Source organism: Lissotriton vulgaris, chromosome 10 (assembly GCF_964263255.1).
Source record: "Lissotriton vulgaris chromosome 10, aLisVul1.2, whole genome shotgun sequence".
NCBI lineage: Eukaryota > Metazoa > Chordata > Amphibia > Caudata > Salamandridae > Lissotriton > Lissotriton vulgaris.
Window position 1 is genome coordinate 125630207 of NC_141698.1, and position 23416 is coordinate 125653622.

Consider the following 23416-nt stretch of genomic DNA (forward strand, 5'->3'; position numbering starts at 1 on the left):
CTTGTTTAGCTCGCAAAAACACTGTAAAGGAAAGATCAATAGAACTCATTTTATCTACCTCAAAGAAGGGAAGTTTAGCGCTTGCCTGTATTTTAAAATCATGGTGAATTTATATAAATATCTGATGAATTTTATAAATAATGATCTGAAGGCGACACAATTAACTGAGGTTGTTTACTAACTAAAAGTGAGGTGGCGTTTGAGAAGTTTATTTTAGTGACATATTCATCGACATTTCCGGGACAAGCATTTCTGGTAGGCTGGTTTAATCTGGTCTGTTTAGTTAAAGTATGCTGCAAGAGACAAATTAGCATATCAAAAGACAAGCAGCATGGCAATTGGTTTACCTGCGGACCAACCGGTGACAGGGACGACGCAACAAGACCCAGCACCAGGCCAGAGTTATGCAAACATTCCAAGCAAGCAGCCGAGAGAGAAGACAGCATTTACCGCAGCCAGGTGCAAGCCGGAGGGCAAAGCCAGCGCTGACTCCACCAGGCACCATGGCCATGGACTTCCTTCTAAACCTCTCCATGGAAACGTGGACTCTGCTTGTTGTGCTCGTGACTGTATTTTTTCTGTAAGTACTGTACAGTGACTCCTTACCTTTTCCCTGGCAGTCCAACTAAAAAGAAACGCAAATAATTTTCATAAACTTTAAACAGCCTGAATATCCTTGCTTGAGGGATGACAGGCTTTAATGGGAGGAAGAGGACGGGAAACAGGGCACATTCGTCACCATTCAGGTATTTCATAGCCCAGTGGGTGGTGCACCAGCTGCAGCGCTCTGTGGACTCCATAACGTGCAAGCCACAAGTTTCATCCTGGCAGGGCGGGCTCAGCCTTTTATCTTTTCAAGGTGAAAAAAATGAGTGTTGTGTAAAAATATCTGTTATTAAGCTCTGAGTGACAAGTTTGTCGTGTGTGATATAAATGTATTATTGTGCACTGAATAAAGTACTGGCCGTTGTGAGAATATTGCAGGTCACTTAAGAGTTGTAAGATCACAGAGAGGAACAAGACTTTATGCCCAGTGCCTCTTTAAGACCACAGAAAATGAAGATGAATTCCACTGTCGTTTTTACAGACAATAGTGTCATTTTATTCTTTATAATATGTGGCTGTAAAAACTACACCTCCAATCAGAGGCAGTGACTGCATTCATATTTCTTTCATGCCACGGACTATGGAGTGACTCTTGCGGCACAGGGGAGACATAGGTAGATAAAGTAATTGCCAGGCCCCATGATCACACAATGTTGTCACGTGGAAAAGCCAAGATGTAAGGTCTCCTGGTATTGAGGTCTACAATGTAACGACTGCAGGGCAACTGTTATTCCAATAAATTGATCAAACATGTAAAGCTTACTTCTATCTCTACAACATGTGCATTAAACCACTGAGCTACACTTTCATGTACTGGGGCATCAAACTCACTTATACTTTTTGCAAGACAGAAGTTCAGTATTTGACTAGTTGTGAGTGATGGTCTCCTGTTTTTATCCTATTTCAATTCATTCCTTTTTTAGTGCTTGGGTCTAATGATCCAGAAATGTATTTTGGCTGTAAATGCAAACATACGGCCAGATTCATCAAGGTAAGGAATTGCGAGTCCTTAATAGCGAATTTTAAGGATTCGCTATTAAGGACTCGCAAAACGGGATTCATGTAGGAATCGGAATTGAATTTGCGATTCCCACTGATTCCTTATTTGCGATTAGCTAATTGCTAATCGCAAATAAGGAATGACTCCCCCTTCATTCCTATGGGCCTTAAGGCCCACAGGAATGAAGGGGGAGTCATTCCTTATTTGCGATTAGCAATTAGCTAATCGCAAATAAGGAAGCGATTTCAAGGGTGCCAGGGGTGTCCAAAGGACACCCTGTAGCACCCCTGCAATGTAATCTACATTGGTGTTGCGCACACACATGTCCAAAGGACATGTGTGTGTGTAACATGCAACTTAGAAAATGCATTTAAATGCATTTTTCTAAGTTTTCGCTATTTACCACGAGGTTGGACCTCGCGGTAAATAGCGGCCCAAAATTGTGATTTCGCAATTTTAAAATGGTTCATGAATTGCATTTAAGGAATCTCAAAAAGAGATTTCTTAAATGCAATTCCTCGCAAATGTGCAAATTCTTTAATAGCGATTTTTGCATTTGGGATGATGAATCCCAAATGCAAAAATTGCGCTCGCAAAGGGCCAGATTCTCAGAATCTGGCCCTTTGCGAGCCGATTTTACTTTCATGAATCTAGCTGATAGGGCCTTATTTAGACTTTGGCGGAGTAGGTGGTCCATTTCAACGATGAAGACGTACCCTTCCACCCAAACCAAAGTTCGTCTCGCCTCATTTAGAGTCAGGTGGAACTTCAGTATGTAGAGGGCAGAGACTACTCCATCTCTGATGGCCCAACGAAGTAAGGGCCGTCAGAGGTTTGGCCATTTCACTGCTCACCCTATTTAGAGTGGGCGAGCAAATGGCAATTTTTCGCTGTCTGTAAGCGACATTAAAAAAGGTGAAATGACCCACAAACATGGGCTATTTTTTTTTTCAGGAAAAAAAAAAACACTTTGGAATAAAAAAAAAAAGTATTGAAATAAAAATTTAAAGTTTGACTTACTGCTCTGTCATGTTGACAGAGCCATTCATCAAACTTTCAATGCATTTATAGGAACTGCCATGACAGCGGTTCCTGAAAATGCAGTAGCTATCTGCTGGACCGGCGGACATCTCTAAATTTGGCAGGCACACTACCATCGCCATGGCCAGAGTAACGTACTCCGCAATGGTAGTAGTACTAAGTCCATCCGCCAAAGTCTAAATCAGGCCTTTAGGTCTGAAAACCCGTCATGTTTGTTTGTGTGCATTCCCAAGCTCCAATATACCTCTTTGGACCCTCAAAATGGTTCCTGAAGGCTGAACGGGTCACCACCCAATTTGCTGGGTGTGTAGGAAGAGCTTTAAAGTGGAACTCTGCATACCCCCATGTGAATTGATTGCTATGTAGAATACCGCACTGATGAAATGGGAGCTTATGGTAATTGTCACATGATGTTTCTATCAGCAGATCTTTATTTGTGATTTGGGCACATGTATTGTATTGAAAAGCCTTTCACTGTGAGAGGGAATTGCAGCCTCAGCTCTAAATCGGGTGCAGATGGGGCCTGTGCCGCAGCTTCATTTGTCCTGGTTGCATCTTGGGCTCCACCAATACAGGTGTTCAATTTGCTGGGAGACAACATTGAAAAAAGAGACACTGCACCTTGCCACACTTAATTTGTCACACAAGTACATTGAAAGTCAGATTTAAACATTATAAGTAAACATGTTCATATAATACATATGTAGATGGCTTCAATAATTTTATGTGTGGCTCAATTTGTGCCCTCCCTAAAATCAATTTTAGAGATGCCACTTAGTGAAGGGTATCGGCTCCTTTGAAGTATAAGCAAGTTGCTGACCATGTCCAGCCCTTCTGACTCATTGGCTTTCACTGCTATAGTAAGTAGCAGCAGAACATGAACTCTACTGAGAGGTGGAGCAGAGACCTGCAGCACACACTCTTTTTTAAAATTTATATTTTATTTAAATGTATACATTTTTATTGAGAAGCAACCATGGTTGATTAAAGTATACACTTTTCTATATAATCAATGTGGCTCAATTGCACTCTCATACCATAACTTTTCTGAAAACTACAAATGTCCCTTCTTCTCCCTTCCCCTTCCCACACACATAGACAATTTTTGAGTCCAGTGGAAGGATTTCTATCTTCCCCACCATCTGTCCAAATGTGCTTTTGCTTTGTTGTTAGCACTAAAGGTTTTAATAGTTCAAATCTATTGGTTTAATTCCATGTGACATTGTCAGACTTGTTCCCAGTCCAGCAGGTGATCAATTGGAGGGCGCAAGATTTGTTGGAACTTACCCCTTGATTATCTAAGCCATAAAAAAGATTTTTCCATGGCTAGACCGTTCCAGACTGTGGGGGATCTGATCTTATCCCGTCAGTCTCTATAAGCTGATTTGCAGCTGTTAGTACGTGTTGCATTAGTGTTCTAAGTCCAATGTTCATGATTCGCTCTTTAGGACCTCTGAGTCCCAGCACAATTAATTTTGGGTCTTCCGCGATGGATACACCTGTTATCCCTTTGGTATAGGAAAGAACCTCTTTCCAAAAGTTACACAGTTTATTGTAGGACCATCATATTTGGAGGGCAGCTCCTTCCTCTTTATTGCATCTCCAACATGTCACCTGCATATTCGGGTGGATCCGTTTTAGTTGTTTGGGGTTAGATGCCAGTGATAGATCAAACATCAATTTATATCTTTGTTCTCAGTGCGAACGTTTTGTGTCCATTAGGTACACCAACACAAAGTTTTTCGCACTCATTTTCAGAGATATCTCTTTCCAGCATTGTTTCCCATTGTATTTGACGGCCTCAATGATTTAGTTTTTCTGTGTTTTTCAGTATTTGGTAGATGTTGGAATCACTCCTTTGGTTTCAGGGCAGGTATTTATGTATTTTTCAAACTCTGTGCGATCTCTCATTGCTCCTTCTTTCATTTTTGGGTGTGTTGCCCAGTGGTATAGTTGCATGTATGTGAATCTGTCCATTTATGTGATTTTGGAATCAGCATTGCATTGTAGGAAGGATTTTATGTTTCCTTTCTCAATCATGTGGCTCCGGATAAGACAATCAATATCCCTCCATCTTTAAGAAGCCAACGATTTGTTTGCAGGGGTGAAAGCAGGAGTTTGGTGGATGGAAGTGAATTGTGAGTGCTAGGTCATGAGCCTGTGTGTGATATTATTCTATTATTATAGAATTCAGGATTTCACTAGCATAAGTGTTCTTAAGTCTGCTTTGTTTTGGTAGCCATAGGATGTTCCATAATGGTCTGCCCATTACCCCTCTTCCCATGGATGTCCATTTTTTGTTCGTTGCTCGGATACAACAAGCTTGGAGGAGTCAGAAATGTGCTGCTTAGTAATTCACAATAAATCGCGCATTGCCAAGCCTCCTTTGTCCTTCGGTGCCGTCATACGTTTTCTAGAGAATCTAGCCCTCTTCCGTCACCACATAAAATTCTCTATTCTTTTTATGTAGGTATAAGACTTCATCTTAAGGTGTACTATAGGGCATGGCCTGGAATATATATAAAAGTCATAGCAGTACGTTCATTTTTACTGTCGCTCTTTGTCTCAGCTAAGAGACTAGGAGTGCATTCAATCTGTTCAGATAATGGGCCATATGTATGAAAGTTTGGTTTTGCGATTCTCAAATCGCTATTTGAGAATCGTAAAACGCTATGTATGTAGGATTTGCAAATAATTTTGAGAATCCTACATATTCCTTAATTGCAAATTGCGAATTGCAAATTGCGATTCGCAATTAAGGAATACCTCCCCGTTCATTCCTATAGTCCTAGAGGCCCATTGGAAAGAATGGGAAGACATTCTCAATTTGCGATTCTCAATTAGAGAATCGCAAATTGAGAATGCATTTTCAAACGTGCAGGGTGTCAAAAGGACACACTGTTGCACCCCTGAAATAAGCATGGGTGCACATGTGGCGCACATGCATGCCCTAAGGGCATGTATGTACTTCACATTGCACTTTGAAAAATGCAAAAATTTGCATTTACAAAGAAATCGTAAATTACCACCAACTTGAAGTTGGTGGTAATTTGCGATTCCTTAAGGCCAAATTGCACTTTTTTGGTGCTTCTTACATTGCATTTAAGGAATCGCACATTTTTCAATTCCTTATTTTGCACGCAGATTTGCCTCATACATACCACTAAGCAAAATTGCGATCACACACACCAAAGTTCGGTGAATTTCGGCGTTTGCGATCGCAATTTTGCTTGATACATATGGCCCCATGTCTCTTTTGAGGTCTGACCAATTAGCTTGTACCATTTTTCGTAAAGATGGTGTAATATTGATAGCTATGTACTTAAAGTGGAAAGTTTACCATCTAAATAGGATTTCATCATTAGTGCTGTGATCCCTGTTAGCGAAAGTGTTGAGTTAAGTTTTTCAGATTTGTCAGTATTTATACGAAACACTGCTACCATTTCAAAATGCTGTAGCTGTAATGTGATGTCATGGCGGTTAGTGATTTTTGTGGCTCAGAGTGCATCAAAAGAACATCTTCTTTGAAAAAGCAAAGTTTGTGAGGCTCACCCCCTGAACTGAAGCCCATGTATCTCTGGATCTTCTCTTAGGATTGCTGCTAGTGGTTCCGTATAGAGTGCTAAAAAGGAGTAGAGGCAAGGTACATCATTGCCTGGTCTTTATCCCCGGTTCTACTATGTCAGGTTAATTCTGAATTATTGTACTGCATGCTGTGGGTGCTTCATAATATGCTTGACTCCAATTAATCATTCGGATCCTTAAGCCTAGCTTTTGCAGGTTGTTACCTAGAAGTGCCAGCTAACACGATTGAAAGCTTGTTCTGCATCTAATGTAAGTAAACTCGCTAGAGTCTGTTTCCTGCGACTTCGCTATCAGGTGGGTAACCCGTCTGATGTTATCATTGGTTTATCTGCCTTTGGTCCGCCTCTATCAACCGAGAAGACAGTTTTCCAATCGGTTGTCCAGCACTTTAATAGAGATCCTACCATGAAGACTTAGCATCGTGATAGGTCTGAAAGCGCACACTGCTTTCTGAGTAGCAAGGCACAGAGCACAAGCCTTCGCAGGCACTTAGGGGCAGATTTATAAGCCCCGTATGTCACTTTTGCACTGCAGTTGCGTCACTTTTGTGATGCAGTGGGGGCGCACAGCCAGCGCCATGCTGCGGGGTATTTACAATGTGACGCATCTAGGGAGATGCGTCACGTTGTAAAGCCCTGCGCCACATGAAACCTGCGTCAGGTTTAATGTGGGCGTCCTGGCGCGGGGGGAGGGGGGGGGGGGGTTCCGACGCAGGAACGCCTCAGAAAAGTGGCTGAGTGAAATCTACAAGATTTCACTCAGTCACTTTTCCAACCCACTGCGTAAAAACCTTACGGGTGCTTGTAGCAGGCATAAGGAGTGATGCAGCACAGCTAGTATAAGGCGCCCCCAGCAGTGCTGGAGTTGCGTCCCGCATGCAACACAACTCCAGCACTGCATCCCCTTTACGGCATCAGATGCGTCACGCATCTGTCTTTTCTTGCACAATGGCGCGTCGCATTATAAATGCAGCGCATCTATGGTGGCGCAAGAGTTGTCTGCCGTGACGCAAAATAACTGGCGCATCCCTGCTGATATGCAGGGATGTGCCAGCTATTGTAAATCTGCCCCTATGTGTGAAGTGCTGCAAAGAAAGATTCTGCCCTGAAGATAAACGTGTAATGTCCTCAAAAGCCTGCCTTCGCATACCTGTCCATTCCACCCACCTGGATAAAAAGCCTTACCACAGGTCAGTGAGTCTGCTGGGGGCATTGTGATATCAGAATTTACATGTATTATGTTATAATAGGCCACAGCCCAATTATGTTTCATGTCAAATGTAGGTTATAAGTGTTAATACATTAATTAGATCAATACAACTTATGGGGCCAAGGTGAGCCTAGACCTACGGGCTTTGTCAATGCTTGTTCATAAATGGGATATCATGAAGAAGTAAAACATATCCTCCCATTGCTAACACCCAAAGCAGCAATACCAATAATTCATACTAGTGGTTCTTAAACTGTGGTTTGGGGACCGATGGTGTCCTGACACCTACCCAGGGATTCAGCTAAAGCTTAGAAGATAAAAAAAAATAATTACGAGATGAATTAAGTGTGCGAACATAAAGAGGCAAACTGTGTATATGTTGATGAATGCTTGTTTCTGTAATTTTGTGTATTGTTTTGCGGGTTCACAGCATTGAAATTCCACAGGCCAGAGTCCCCGGATTCCAATAATTACTCAATGGGTGTCCCCCGATTCTAATAATGACTCAGTGGGGGTCCCAAGGCCCCAGTAATGATTAAGTGGGGTTCCACAGAAGTCACAAAAGTTAAGAACCACTGACCATTTCCAGGGCTTCCAGGACCTCTGTCCGGCTTTAAACTAATAATGCTAACATTTCTCCCTTCCTAAAAAAGTAACAGAAAAAGGTATTAAACATGTAATCAATGTGTTTTGTTGCATGTCAATTCACAAAAAGAGTTTACATTGCTGTAATTGATGGAATACAAATGGAACTTGCCCCATATGTTTTTCGGCATGATAATAAGTGACCATTTTATTTTAACTGGCATCTTAGTATAGTACTGGAGCTATGACCATGTAGATTTCAGAGTGTTTTGGGGTATATGATATGGAGGGTTAAGAGCAATATTCATGAGGTAGCCGACAAAAAAGCAATAATTCAGTAAACGTTCGCTCCATATGCATTTGAGGTGGTAAAGGTCTTCATGAAATTTTCTGAAATTCGACTCAGTGAATGACAGCAGAGGGAGTTCCATGGAATTTTGTCTCATGGATGCAGGTATCATTCCCACATCATATGTTTCTTGATGGAAGTAGCATGACACGGTTGTTGAATTCTCGCATTAGGTTTCTGGCACAGAGATATGGATCACCAGATTTAGGAGGTAGACCAGTGCAAAATCACTTAGGACATAGGTGCCTGAGCACAAATAAATACACATATCTACTACTACTACACCTAGATGCAAATCCCCACTCACTATACCAAGATGTAACTGACTCTTTTGCTATTCACAATATTTTAGTGTAAATTTACAGAAATGTGTAGTTACATGTCTCCACCCTCTCAAATATATGGTGAAGCTTCCTACAATAGGATTTACTGTGCCTATTCACAAAGGTAAATTTACAATTAAGTAAATCTATACATGTAACTTTTCTTTGTAATAATTTTACTACTTTTGGCTATTCACTATTTCCAAATTCTAATTTACTACAAAGTAGAGAATTACATGTCCCCACCCTGAAACTAGTGGGTGTAGCCACATTAAATAATGTTACTGTTATTTAGTATGAGGTTTTATTTTAAGTCCTTCCTCCACTATTTCCTAAAAGAGTGCTTTGCAGTACCAGTGGTTGTCCATATGAGGTGCTGGACTTACTCTAGATCTGGGCTACAGTACATTTACAACTGTTTTGGGTCCTTTTGGCTGTAATAACATCAGAAGTGCAGTTGGTGAAAGGGAATAGGCTCACTCTCCCTCCCTGTGTTTCATCGATTATAGCGCTGCATTCGATCACGTAAACCGTCACAAACTCTGGCAGAAACTGAGCGTTTGGGGAATCCCAGGCCCACTCCTACAGCAGTTAATACTGCTATACAGTAACACCTGGGTCAGGATAAAACTGGGACCTGGGACACACCTTTCAAGAGAAATTGGGACCAGCAAAGGACTGAAACAAGTCTGCATCCTAGCCCCAATGTTGTTCAACCTTTTCCTTGCAGATCTTCCCGGAGAGCTAGATGCAGATAAATCTCATGGACCACGGCTGGGCAACACCACATTGTCAAATCTTCTTTATGCAGACGATTTAGTTCTCATTAGCCGGTCCCCTATAGGCCTTCAACACCTGCTGGACAAAACTAACACGTTTTCCAAAAATAACTCACTGCCAATTAACCTAAACAAAACAAAAATCATGATAATTAACCACCACAGAAAACGGAACTTTACATGGCTACTGAATGGACAGAAGCTAGAGCAGGTAACCTCCTATAAATACTTAGGCGTCATACTAGATAGCAATGGCTCATTTAAACAATAACTAGAGGCTATCCGGCGGAAAGGCACGACATTCCATCTGTCGGTAAAGCCGTTGCAGAAAGCTCTTCCCGACCGGACACTGGGCCCCCTCCTACAGGTAATAAGAGTTCGCCTACAGCCGATGCTCACCTACGGCAGCGAACCCATGCTTGGTAAAGACGCAACAACACTAGACAACACCATCAGTCGAGCCTACAGGGCAATATTCCATCTGCCCACTTACACCTCGCCTGCCCAAATCCGCCTTGAATTCGGGCTGCAGAAACAAACGGTGGAGAGAAGAGGCGCACACATTAAAAGCTGGCGGAAAATCAGAGACGCAGAGTATGGAGCCCTAAACACCCACCTGTGGACTGAACTATCCATTAGAGAAAATTCACCAGCAAGAAAATATCTAATGGAATCATTGGAGACGCTAGGACTAACAAGCTTATGGGAGTCAGCAACTGATCCCAAGACTTTTAAAAAAATGGTATCGAAGATCACCAAGATGGTCTCATCTATCGATGACAAAGCAACTCTTGCTAAGAGAGCACATGGATGGGTGGTATTGGAAGGCTACACAGCTCTCAAGGCACAACAGTATTTAACAACGGGTCTTACACAGACAACAAAACATAAGTTCCTCAATATGCGCCTTGGCAATATACCGATGGAAAAGAGAAAACGCAGCAAAATGCTGCTGACTCTGCTCTACTGGAAAAGAGGACTTGACACACATAATCTGCATCTGCACAAAAATTCTGGATATAAGACGCTACCTGCTTCGGCCCCTATGGATTCAGAAGGGAATAACAAGCTGCAGGCAGGCTGTGATGCTCTGCTTTAACCCTGGAGAAACCCAGTTAAACTGTAGAACAACAACATTCTTTGACACTGTGGCTAACAGACTAAAAGAATCAGCTGCCGGGCCAACTGGAAGCCCAGCTTAAAACTAAAAACTGTTAGCATCCAGTCGCCCCAATGGACAGCAACAAACCAAAATGTGTTTTATTAATTAACAAGGAGAACTCACCTGTTATTTTAATCACAAACATTTTAGTTAGAGATTGTCTTATAAATCAGCTTGTTTTAATAATTGTGAGTTTTTATTAACTGTGCAATAAATCTTTAAACTCTTTTAAACTTAGGACATAGGTGTCTGAGCACAAATAAATACACATATCTACTACTACTACACCTAGATGCAAATCCCCACTCACTATACCAAGATGTAACTGACTCTTTTGCTATTCACAATATTTTAGTGTAAATTTACAGAAATGTGTAGTTACATGTCTCCACCCTCTCATATATATGGTGAAGCTTCCTACAATAGGATTTACTGTGCCTATTCACAAAGGTAAATTTACAATTGAGTAAATCTATACATGTAACTTTTCTTTGTAATCATTTTACTACTTTTGGCTATTCACTATTTCAGAATGCTAATTTACTACAAAGTAGAGAATTACATGTCCCCACCCTGAAACTAGTGGATGTAGCCACATTAAATAATGTTACTGTTATTTAGTATGAGGTTCTATTTTAAGTCCTTCCTCCACTATTTCCTAAAAGAGTGCTTTGCAGTACCAGTGGTTGTCCATATGAGGTGCTGGACTTACTCTAGATCTGGGCTACAGTACATTTACAACAGTTTTGGGTCCTTTTGGCTGTAATAACATCAGAAGTGCAGTTGGTGAAAGGGAATAGGCTCACTCTCCCTCCCAAACTCCTCTTTACCCCTCTCTTAAACCCTCCTGTGCTCCCCTTACTCTCCTTTTAGTAGTTAGTATTGTACATTTTTCCGCCACTTCCCCCTATTTTACCCACATTTACTACAAAAACAAAGGCGTACATGTGTGTAGATCTCTGCAGTCAGAACGAAGATTGCGAACATAAAAACAGGAGAGACAGAGGCAGGCCCCTCTAAATGTAGGTTTGTGAATAGCATTTTCTGGTACATTTAGTAGTACTATTGTATTACTATTACATGTACTACAAAATGCAGTTTTTAACTAAGCACCTGTGAGTTTAAAGTTACTACTAGTAACTTTACACAGGTAGGTGGTGATTTTGCCACCATGGCAGATATCTCCATATGGGTTTATTATTCTTAAAAAAATATATATATAGATATATTTTCATGTATAAATGTAAATAAATTTAGAATATGATTTAATAACCTCGAAAGAATATTTTAAAAGGTTAGACAGAGCACACTGACTCATCATATGAAATAGGTATTCAATCATTATTTCAAATATATACATTTAATTTATAAATACTTTTAAATAATAATTATAAAAAGTCTCATTCTCACCAACATTTGTATTTTTTTATATGTCAGACATTTTAATATGCAATGATTTAATTAAATTGTTTTCCATTTTTTAATAAAGGTTACATTTAGTATTACATTTTAAACTAACAAAATAGACTTTAAATATAAACATATATATATATATATATATACATATAGAATTTAATTACAATGTAAATGTCAAATAAAATAATTAATTAAACATCAGATTCTGTGGGGTATTTATTTATTTCGCTACCTTCACTGTTTTCTATAGGAGTGTGTTGCTGTTCCAGTGATTGGTCTTGTGTTCTATTTGACTTACTCAAAGGCTAGGGCTGGAGTATATATGAGCCTAGGTTTACACCCTTGAAGTCTTAGTAACTTTAGAAGTGTAGTCTGTGAATAGCAGAAAACTTACTCTTTTGTGGGAGTGTGGTTGTATTAGCATGCACCACCATAACCTCCCCCCTTTAAGTATTCTCTATTCTCCAGATACTTCCCCCATTGGCCCTCCTGCATTTACTATTAAAACATATACCTCATATACCTACATGTCTAGGTATCTCCATCACTGTGTCAGAGTTCTCCACACAGAAAAAATACAATGGAGATTGAGGCCTCTGGCTGTAGGTTTGTAAATAGCATTTAGTAGTATGTGTGTAGTACTCCTTTACATATTATGAAATGCAGTTTATGAATAGGCCACGCAGCGTGGACTGTACAGGTTTTAAACTCAACCCTCTAAACCACTATAAATGGCGAAGTTTAAGGTAGATGATATAAAGTATGCTCCTCTGCTAAGGCGCTAATGCGGTGGAGCATCGCCACACTGCTCTGCGGACAGTTTAAAAAGGAAAAAAAATGATAACGCAATATTATTATCATTTTATTTTTTCGTTCCTGCTTAGGTACTGGTCAGTTTAGTGAAATACTACAGGAGTATAACCCGTAAACCACGTCGGGAATAGGGTACGAAGGTAGAGAAAACAAACAGTATCCCAACAGGTATTATTCTGGAGACAATTAAGCAAGTATGCTGAAAGCACTACTGGTACAGAAATAAGGAGACTTGAAACAATTTTAGATATTGGTTGTTATTCAGCATATACTTTTTAACTGAAAGAGGGGGAAGAAAGTGATACAGTTATAGCAGCACTGTACGAAAAAATCAATAATAACCCGATTGTACTTGGTGCTCAAGTATGTGCAGGTGACATAGGAAGCGACGCAAGTGACAATAATGGACAGCGTGAACGGCGCAAGGTGAGTGACTGTGCAAAATATATACAGTGAGTAGAGGCATGTGGCCTAAGGGTAAGTTAGGTTACGATAGTGACTTTTTAAGATAATACAAGATTCAAATGAGCCATTGGAGAAAGTGCGCCATGTATTGCGCTGTGTTGTCGACGACGTTTCGATCCTCCTTAGTTGGGATCGTCTTCAGGACGGGGTTGTGTTGTTCAAAGGGTGCTGGATGATAGATGAAAGTCTGCGGCTGAGTGACGCATGTAGATCCTGGAATAATCACATAGATCCTGAAATAATCACACTAAGTATTTCAGCCATTCATTAATATACCTTTGTATTTCAAGGTCTGGTATGCTAACATCATGCTTATTGTGTCAGAAGGTGCTCCTTTTTAGGTCATAGCTCTAGACAGCCCATGCACTGTCTTGAAAGAGACATGTTGTATATACTTTGTGGTCTTCAACCCAGTCTCCTAATCTTTCTCCCCATTTGTACATGGTATACATGAGTCATGCCTCTTCCTGTGCTTAGACCTCCCCGAGAGCATGGACCAATTACTACTATCCATCCACTCCTCCCATTTAATGACCATTTTAGGAGCTCATTTTTGCTTTGTTTTAGAGCCCACCACAGGAGTGGTCGTGTTTTCACTCGCTCCGAGTGCCACACTGATTCTGTAAACAGACCTGTAATTCATGTTTTAATCTCATTTCATGTTCTGTCACCCAATCACCCTCCTCCCTCTGTCACTTTCTCCATCCTGCACCCCCATGTCTGCTTGCACTGGGTTTCTCCAACCGTCGTGATACTGCTCTCCCCCACTCTGCATTTTTTCTTATCCTGTCCCCCAATCACCCTCCTCCCACTGTCGCTTGCTCCCACCCGCTCCCCTGTGGCTGCTTGCCCTGTGCTTCTCCGACTGTAATGGAGCAGGACTGTACATCATATTCTTATCTTGCTTTTCAAGCCACTGCATGTTTTTCAATTACCAGCGGAGCATTTGCAGGAAGAGATCAAGAAAGTTAGCAATTCCCTCCATGGACTCCATTTTCTTGCAAGTTCACATGACCGCTTTGTTTCAGCTGCCCTTCATTCACTCATTCTCACTCCGACCTCCCCACCCATGAGATAGTTACAAAAAATAGAAATATATCATAACAGGCTCACTGATTACTAATAAAAGTAATAAAACTGGCCGAGAAGGGCTTATTTCAATTCACTGGATGGCCTCATGCCACAAACTGCACTCTAGGGCGCTGGAGTGCATCTGTATAGTAAGCGTTATGTAGTTTAGAATACAGCACACAAGTAAGCACAAGGTTGGTTATGTTGCAGAATTACAGGTGAAAAGAAAATGATCAGTATAAGGCTTATTGCAAGATAAAATAAACAGAGGTATTTTCAACAGACGACACCCCCCCTTTGAGATGTAAATGTTGATGTCAGCACCAAATTAAATTCACATTACAGATTTTGAAACTGCAACCTTCCAGGGTCACCATAGAGGCACTTTGCACGTGCACAGCCTGTAAGCCCTACTGTGCATACCAACAGTAGTAAAAAATAATACAATACTAATACACAGTGGCGTAGCTTGGGCGGGGCTGAAGGGGTGGTTGCCCCCGGGGCAGAATTCTTATGGGCATGTTTAGGGGCGCAACATTTTAATAGGGTTACAACATTTTAAAAGAAAAATGGAAGGATACTCGCCTTGCCCCGGGCGCTGGCAACCCATGCTACTCTGCTGCCAATACATAACACTTTAAGGGTGACATATCTAAGTACTGCAAGAATTCGTTACAGCTACACAAATTTACAGAATTCATTTTATCAATCTCAGAACTTCCGAAGGCTGAGTTGGCCCTGCTAGGATCTGGCCATGTGACCCAGTGATAACAGTACAGTGGCCTAATCAGCTGGCTTACCAGTTTCTTGCAATGGCCTTGACATCTAGGTGGTGGTTGTAAATCCAATTCATTGACTGGAAGGGAGGTATGGTCAGACTATACCATGTTTATGTCAAACCAGATAGACACAACAGTGACCCGCAAAACATCATGTAGTAGGAAGAGGGAATAGATTTAATAAAGGATTCCTGAATTTGAATCTACTCGTGCAGGGATTTCTGCATGTTGATTATTGTTGGCTGTGATACTTCTAGCCAGTAGGATAGCTCAGAGGGTTGAGTGCCTGCAGCAGGCATGCATGTGTAACATGTAAGTCATAAGATGAATTGCACTAAGGCAGACAGTACCTTCTGCTCTCGAGACGTAAGCAAAATAAGTATCATGATTTTATTAGGTCATTTTGGCAACACTTGTTAAAGGGATTTGACTCATTTCATATTGAGTTTTGCTCTCTACCAAATGGTAAATTTCATTTGGGATACCTTGTTCATTTATGCCAGTGGTTACACAAAGAAGTAATGGTGCATCAGCTGCGGGCGCTTGTGTGCTACATCTGCCTTTGGAGCACTTACCTTCTGACCATACAATGCTGAAACACATTGACATTGACAAAGTCAATAGATCTTGCATTGTCAAGTCTGATTGGCTTTGCCAATGCTTGCTGTGTCTTGTCAGGTGCCGTATTATTTCTGCTATTACTACCAGTTTGGTTAGTGAAAAGAAGGCGTGGTCAGCTACGGTAACCCAAGCTGTGTGGGACCAGTGAGAACCTGTACTGGCTGTCATCAAATCTGTTGGGATTATTAACCAACAAGAAAAGCAGAGCTAGTATTTCATATGCCCTATTTTTCTAAAGCACTAACAATTATTTCAACAACTAGAGACTTGTTCAGTATATTTTTACCCGTTCATTTGAGCCTTTAAGAAGCAGGAACTTCGTATTCCCTCCTCCACACACCCCTCCCTCCTTGCACCATCCCTGCGCACCTGCGCTTGCGTCATCCATTATTCACTATTGCAAATATTCTTCTGAAGTTTCTTGGTAAATTACTTTGAATTCTCAACAGATATTACTCCTTGCATTTAATGCCTTTTTTGGTTTCCTATGGTAGCTGTGTAGGCTAATACGTCAGCTACAGTGATGTGTGTGTAAACTGACTTTCCCTGTTTCGTAGTCCTATTGAGAGGCTCGGCCTTTTATCCTACTGTGGTTGATTAAATGAGGGGCAGGCCTCTTGGATAATGACAGTTGCATCACAAACTTGCCCTTAGGCACACCTGTGACAGCCTTCTGAGACACACAGCAAAAATCTTGTAAACATTATCCCTCTTTTAAAGACTTTTGTGCATCGCAATGTACTGCTCTTGCAGACAATCAATGCAGAATCTTTTCTTACAGTCTGGTAAGTGTAGTTTCAGAAGACCCCATTTCATTAAGTTCCAAATGCTGCAGTCGTGGGTTTTTCTTAAGCATGGACGAATTTTGCGAATTCGAGTTCTGCGAATTTGCTGATTTGCGAATTCACGATCCGCAAAATTCGCAAGTTCATGCGAATTTGCGGATTTTTAAATTTTTGCGTGTTCGCGGGTGTTCGCGGGGCGCTTTGCGTGTTCGCTGTTTTTTTTTGCCTGGTTAATCACTGCCACCCTCTCGTTTTTTATGCCCTTCTGCCCTCTGTACCACTCGTTTCTGTGCCCTTCTGCCCTCTGCCCCACTCATTTTTTGTCCCCTTCTGCCCTCTGTCCCACTTTTGTGCCCTTCTGCCCTCAGCCCCAGTTAGAATGGCGCCGGCAAGCTGCCAGCGCCATTCTAAAATAGCTACAAAGAGCTTCAACAGGAAGCACTAATAGATAAAGTAAAGCAGGTGCTCGAGTTGAAGGTCAAATTAAGTGACACAATCATTAATCACCCCAAGTTTGGGGTGATTAATGATTGTGTAACCGAAACAATCATTAATCACCCCAAGTTTGGGGTGATTAATGATTGTGTAACTGAATTTGAGCTTCAACTCGAGCACCTGCTTTACTTTATCTATTAGAGCTTCCTGTTAAAGCTGACTTTTGTAACTATTTTAGAATGGCTCTGGCAGCTTGCCGGCGCCATTCTAAAAGAGTTACAAAAGTCAGCTTGAACTTTTGACCCAATCCGTTCCGCTCGCGGATTTTGCGGGAAATTCGCGAATTTCGCGGATTGCGAATTTACCGAAAATCCGCAAAATCTGCGAGCGGAATGGATTTTCCGCCCATGCTTAGTTTTTCTTTTGCAAATCAGTTTTCAGACGTGTTAGTTCAAGTGGATAAACTGAAAGGAAATAGAACAACCCCTCTAAAGCTATAGTTTGGACCGGACACCACCTCATTGATGACATGGGGGCCCCGTGTAAGTTCATTCACGACCTTAGTGGCCAGGCCTCCTGAACCGAGGGACAGAATCCTTTTAGTCTGAAACACTCCGAGTTAAGCAGGTGCTGAAGTCCATTGTGTTATGTAAAGAACAGCTAAAAGTCAAATAAGTAAGTGTCAGCACTTGCGAGATAAGATAAACCGTAGCCAATCAAAAGCAAGAGTAAACAAGCTTTTGACAAATACTGGGCAGGAGCAGGGAACAGAGATTAAGAATCAAACCATCTAATCATGCACATGGGCTGTCGCAAAGCCTACTCTTTTTAGTATTGTATAAAATATACTGTCTGCGACAGGCATGAATGCCTCATTTCATAATTAGAGGAACAGAGAAGAGGTAATGGGAATGCGTCCGCACGACCATGAATATGGTAGAAGCAGACTTTAGCTGATTTCAGTCTCGGACTTCCACTTACGAATACAGATTAGATCACCGATAATGTACAATTACACAATTGTACTTGTCTTTAGTGTTTTAATAAAGTGACCGTGAGTAATTTAACTGGTGCTCATGTGAATGGCACTATATAAAAATGGTTATAAAAAATAATGTGACCAGAAGACATACAATCTGCCCAAACACACACACATCCATCCTACACTGTGATACAAACCGCCACAAAACACCCACGTAGAATAAACACATGGGCTCGCCAACACACGCACACTCACATAAACAAAGGAGAAGCGTGGCTCAATGGTTAGAGCGGCAGACCCTGATGCAGAGGTCTGGCCCGGGACCAGGGTTCAATTCCTGCCTCAGCGGGTCTTGAGCTCAATTTCCGCGGACCTGCTAATTCTCGCCTCAGTGCCTATTCTAATCATGGGTCCCAGTCTGCAACTCTGGGCAATAGCTTGCTTAATCTCCACTACGGCCCCAACAACGCTAGGATGCCTGGCTTCACCTTGGGGGTGCCCAGGAGTGGGCACTTTACAGGAAAAAGCCAGGAAGGGTTCCACAGAGGTATGCATACAAGCGCCTGAGATACCCCTTCGGGGGTCGATTCAGTGCGTATACAAATACTACTACATTTACATTATAAATCTATGCAACATTAGAAATATGATGCAAACAGAATATGGCCAGTTATAAAGGAGAGAGCGATGTACCTGCTCTCTCTGCTACTTGTCATGATGTTGCTGTGAGAACTCCGCCTCTAAAACATGAACACAGTATCTCAGGAGAACCTAGCTGAACATGCATTGGGAAGGCCAATATGCCTACCCTTCATTTGGTAACACATACACACCTGAAAACATTCAGTGTGCATGCATTAGCACATTAATGCCACGTCTATTGGCTTTGCCAGTGCTTGCTGAAATTAAACACATTTAGTCCAAATACACCCACATAACACCCCAAAAACCGGGCAAATGTGCAAACCTGAGCCAAGTTACATGTTTGGCAGCATATCACCTAAATTGCAAGCACCTACCAGCTTTTAGAAATGCAACATTTGTGTGAATTTGCACAACTTACAACTGTAGAGACCTGTGTTTAACCAATGTGGCTCAATGAGAAAAAATATTTTATTGACTCTGCTTATATGGAGCTTTCTTAATCCTTTGTGGGAATACTACTAATTGGTAGTTGAGTTACTTCAACCACAAATTGTGATAAAACTGCAAATGTAACATTTCAATTCAATTCAATTAATTTATATAGCGCGCTACATACCCGGAGGGTCTCAAGGCGCTTGGAGAAGGGTGGGGGATTACTTGTCGAATATCCAAGTTTTAAGTTGCTTTCTGAATGCTGGGTGGCTCTGAGTGAGGCGAAGGTGAATGGGAAGTGAGTTCCAGATTTTAGCCGCCAGGTAGGAGAAAGATCTTCCTCCCATGGTGGTTTTGTTGATGCGAGGTACAGCAGCAAGGGCTTGGTTGGAGGAGCGCAGCTGGCGGGAGGGGGTGTAGACGGAAAGTCGTGTGTTGAGGCAATCGGGTCCAAGTTTGTAAAGTGCTTTGTGTGCGTGGGTTAGGAGGCGGAATGTTATCCTCTTATTGATGGGGAGCCAGCGGAGGTTTTTCAGGTGATCAGATATGTGGTCGTTACGCGGGATGTCAAGTATGAGTCTGGCTGATGCGTTCTGGATGCGTTGGAGTTTTTTCTGGAGTTTTGTGGTGTGCCGGCGTATAGGGTGTTTCCGTAGTCCAGGCGGCTTGTAACCAGTGCGTGGGTGACCGTTTTTCTAGTTTCGGTGGGGATCCAGCGAAATGTTTTTTTAAGCATGCGAAGAATGTTGCAGCAAGATGAAGAAATGGCGTTGACTTGTCTGGTCATCGAGAGTGAGGAGTCCAGAATGACGCCCAGGTTCCGTGCGTGGTCTGTCGGGACGGGTGCTTTTCCAAGGGACTCTGGCCACCAAGAGTCGTCCCAGGCAGAGGGGGAGGTACCTAAGATAAGGACCTCTGTTTTGTCGGTATTCAGTTTCAGACGGCTGTGCTTCATCCACTCGGCTACTTCTTTCATTCCTTCATGTAGGTTGGTTTTGGCGGTGTTGGGGTCTTTGGTGAGTGAGAGGATAAGTTGAGTGTCATCAGCATAGGAGATGATGTTGAGGTTATGTTGGCGTGCGATGGCTGCGAGGGGGCTCATGTATACGTTGAAGACGGTGGGACTGAGTGAGGATCCTTGTGGGACGCCGCAAATGACTTCAGTGGCCTCTGACTTGAATGGTGGGAGGCGGACTCTCTGGGTTCTTCCGGCAAGGAATGAGGTGATCCATTCCAGTGCTTTTCCCTGGATTCCGATGTTTCTGAGGCGTTGTATCAGGGTGCTATGACAGACTGTGTCGAAGGCTGCGGAGAGGTCGAGGAGGATGAGGGCGACTGTGTCTCCATTGTCCAGTAGAGTTCGAATGTCATCTGTAGCTGCGATGAGGGCGGTCTCTGTGCTGTGTTCGGCTCGGAAGCCGGACTGTGAGGAGTCGAGGGATTTGTTGGTTTCGAGGAAGGCGGCGAGTTGGTTGTTAACAGCTTTCTTGATGACTTTGGCCGGGAATGGAAGGAGCGAGATGGGGCGGTAGTTTTTGAGTTCGGTGGGGTCTGCTGTGGGTTTTTTCAGGAGTGCGCTGAGTTCGGCATGTTTCCAGCTTTCCGGGAAGGTGGCGGAGTTGAGGGAGCAGTTGATGACGTCTCGGAGGTGTGGTGCTATGATGGAATCTGCTTTGTTGAAGATGTGGTGAGGGCATGGGTCTGTGGGGGATCCAGAGTGGATGGAGTTCATCAGGCGGATGGTGTCCTCAGTGGAGATTGGGTTCCATTCATTAAGGAAGTTCAAGGGGGGTGAAGGTACGGCAGAAGGTTGGGTGGGTTGGTCTCCGGGTTGGTTGTCGAAGCTGTTGTGGATGTCTGCGATTTTGTCGTGGAAGAACGAAGCTAGGGAGTCGCAAAGGGTTTGAGAGGGAGTGATGTCGTTGGAGTTGGCCGTGGGGTTGGTAAACTCTTTGACGATGTTGAATAATTCCTTGCTGCCGTGGGCGTTGTTGTCTAGTCGGTCTTTGAATGCGGCTTTCTTGGCAGTCCGGATCAGTTGGTGGTGTATGCGGGTGGCGTTTTTGAAGGCGTCCCTGGTGCTGGTGTTTGGGTCTTTTTTCCAGGCCTTCTCAAGGGAGCGACAAAGTTTCTTGGATTTCCTAAGATCGTCGTTAAACCAGGGGGCGTTTTTGTTGCCTAGTTTGTTTGACGTTTTTTCAGGGGTTCTAGGATGTCGGCGCTGTTGGTTAGCCATTGAGTGAGGTTAATGGCTGCTTTGTTGGAGTTCGAAGAGTGGGCAGGGGGGTTTTGAAGAAGCGATGAGGAGATCTGGTCGATGGTGATTTTGTTCAAGTTTCTTCGCAGAGTAGGTTGAGGATGGTTGTGGGTTGTGGTCTTATTGTAGATAAAGTGAACGCAGCTGTGGTCCGTCCAGTGGAGAGTTGTGGTGTGACTGAAGGAGATATGTTTGCTGGAGGTGAAGATAGGGTCGAGTGTGTGACCTGCGTGGTGAGTGGGGGTATTAACAAGTTGTTTGAGTCCTAGGTTGGCGAGATTGTCCAGAAGGGCGGTGGTGTTGCTGTCGTTGTTTTTTTCCAGGTGAAAATTTAGGTCTCCCAATAGAATGTAGTCCTCTGAGGGGAGGGCGTGTGGGGTGATAAAGTCAGTGATGTCTTCACAGAATTGTGCACGGGGTCCAGGTGGTCTGTAGAGGAGGGTGCCTCTGAGAGTGGTCTTGGGGTCGGTGTGGATCTGGAAGTGAAGGTGTTTGGCGCTAGCGAGGTTGGCGTCTGAGCTGGTTGAGATGCGGATGGAATTCTTGTGGACGATAGCGATGCCGCCTCCTGTTTGTTTGTTGCGGTCTTTTCGGATGATCTTGTATCCGTCCGGGATGGCTATGGTGATGTCTGGGGCTGAGGAGGCGTTCATCCATGTTTCAGTTAGGAAGGCGACGTCCGGAGAAGTGGTGTCTAGTAGATTCCAGAGGTCGATGGTGTGTCTGTGGACCGAGCGGGTGTTGAGCAGGATGCATTTTAGGTGGTTGGTGTCAGATCTCTGTTTGGTGTTAGTGGATGAGGAGTTGGTCTTGGTGCCGTCACACTTGCAGGAGTTGCATGTGAAGGGTCCATGGGTGTGTCCAGGGGCGGCTTGGGTGCAGTTTGAGAGTTGGCCGGGGTTAAGGGCTAGGAGGGTGGAGGCGGCGTATGTAATGCGGGTGGGGTGGGTGGGGCGGGGGCCAGGGGGTCTGGCGCTGGGCGCGGTCCAGGCGTGGACGGGCGTAGACGGGCTCACCTTTGGCGCACATTCGGCGCGGCCGTAGCGCGTGGACACTGAGCGTAAATGCGAATGATATGTTTACCCATTTTCAGACGTTAAACCAAGCATCCACTTTTTGCAGGTGATAAAAAAAGCATTCACTTAATGTTTATTACACATGCATATTCTCCCCTAGACTTGGTTGTCTGGTTACCGATGGTTAGCGTATTTCTCTGTTTTCGTTACACCTACTCCAAGTATATGACTTAAACACCATCAGGGAACCAATGAAACCGGATGTGTGCTTTGTGCTTTGTACTAGCAACATTCACCAAGGTGTACAGAAACTGGGTGTATGCTTTGTATTCTGTTCTAGCTACATTACCCATGCTGTACAGAAACTGGGTGTGTGCTTTGTGTTCTGTGTTAGGAACATTCACCATGCTACTGAAACTGGGCCTGTGTTTCGTGTTCTGTTCTAGTTACATTCACCATGCTGTGAAGAAACTGGGTGTGTGCTTCATGCTCTGTGCTTGCAACATTCACCAAACTGTGCAGAAACTGGGCCTGTGCTCCGTGTTCTGTTCTAGCTACATTCACCATGCTGTGCAGAAACTGGGTGTGTGCTTCGTGTTCTGTTCTAACTACATTCACAATGCTGTGCAGATACCGGATGTGTGCTTTGTGATTTGTGCTAGCAACATTCACCAAGCTGTGCTGAAACTGGGTGTGTGCTTCGTGTTCTGTTCTAGCTACATTCACCATGCGGTACAGAAACTGGATGTGTACTTTGTGTTCTGGTCTAGCTACAGTCACCATGCTGTGCAGAAACTGGGCAAGTGCTTAGTGTTCTGTTCTAGCTACATTCACCATGCTGTGCAGAAACTGGGCCTGTGCTCTGTGTTCTGTTCTAGCTACATTCACCATGCTGTGCAGAAACTGCGCATGTGCTCCGTGTTCTGTTCTAGCTACATTCACCATGCTGTGCACAAACTGGGTGTGTGCTTCGTGTTCTGTTCTAGCTACATTCACCATGCTGTGCAGAAACTGGGTGTGTGTTCTGTTCTAACTACATTCACCATGCTGTACAGAAACC

General features: G+C 43.1%; 1 protein-coding gene across 1 annotated transcript in view; it reads left to right on the forward strand.

Annotated features, from left to right (window-relative positions):
- Nucleotides 1–390: 390 nt before the first annotated feature.
- LOC147684823 (cytochrome P450 3A21-like) overlaps nucleotides 391–23416 on the forward strand; it is a 247971-nt gene continuing 224945 nt past the window's right edge. Inside the window, exon 1 of the mRNA XM_086940696.1 lies at nucleotides 391–580. Coding sequence (XP_086796822.1) covers nucleotides 405–580 — 176 coding nt within the window. The 5' untranslated portion in view covers nucleotides 391–404. The remainder of the gene's footprint in view (nucleotides 581–23416) is intronic.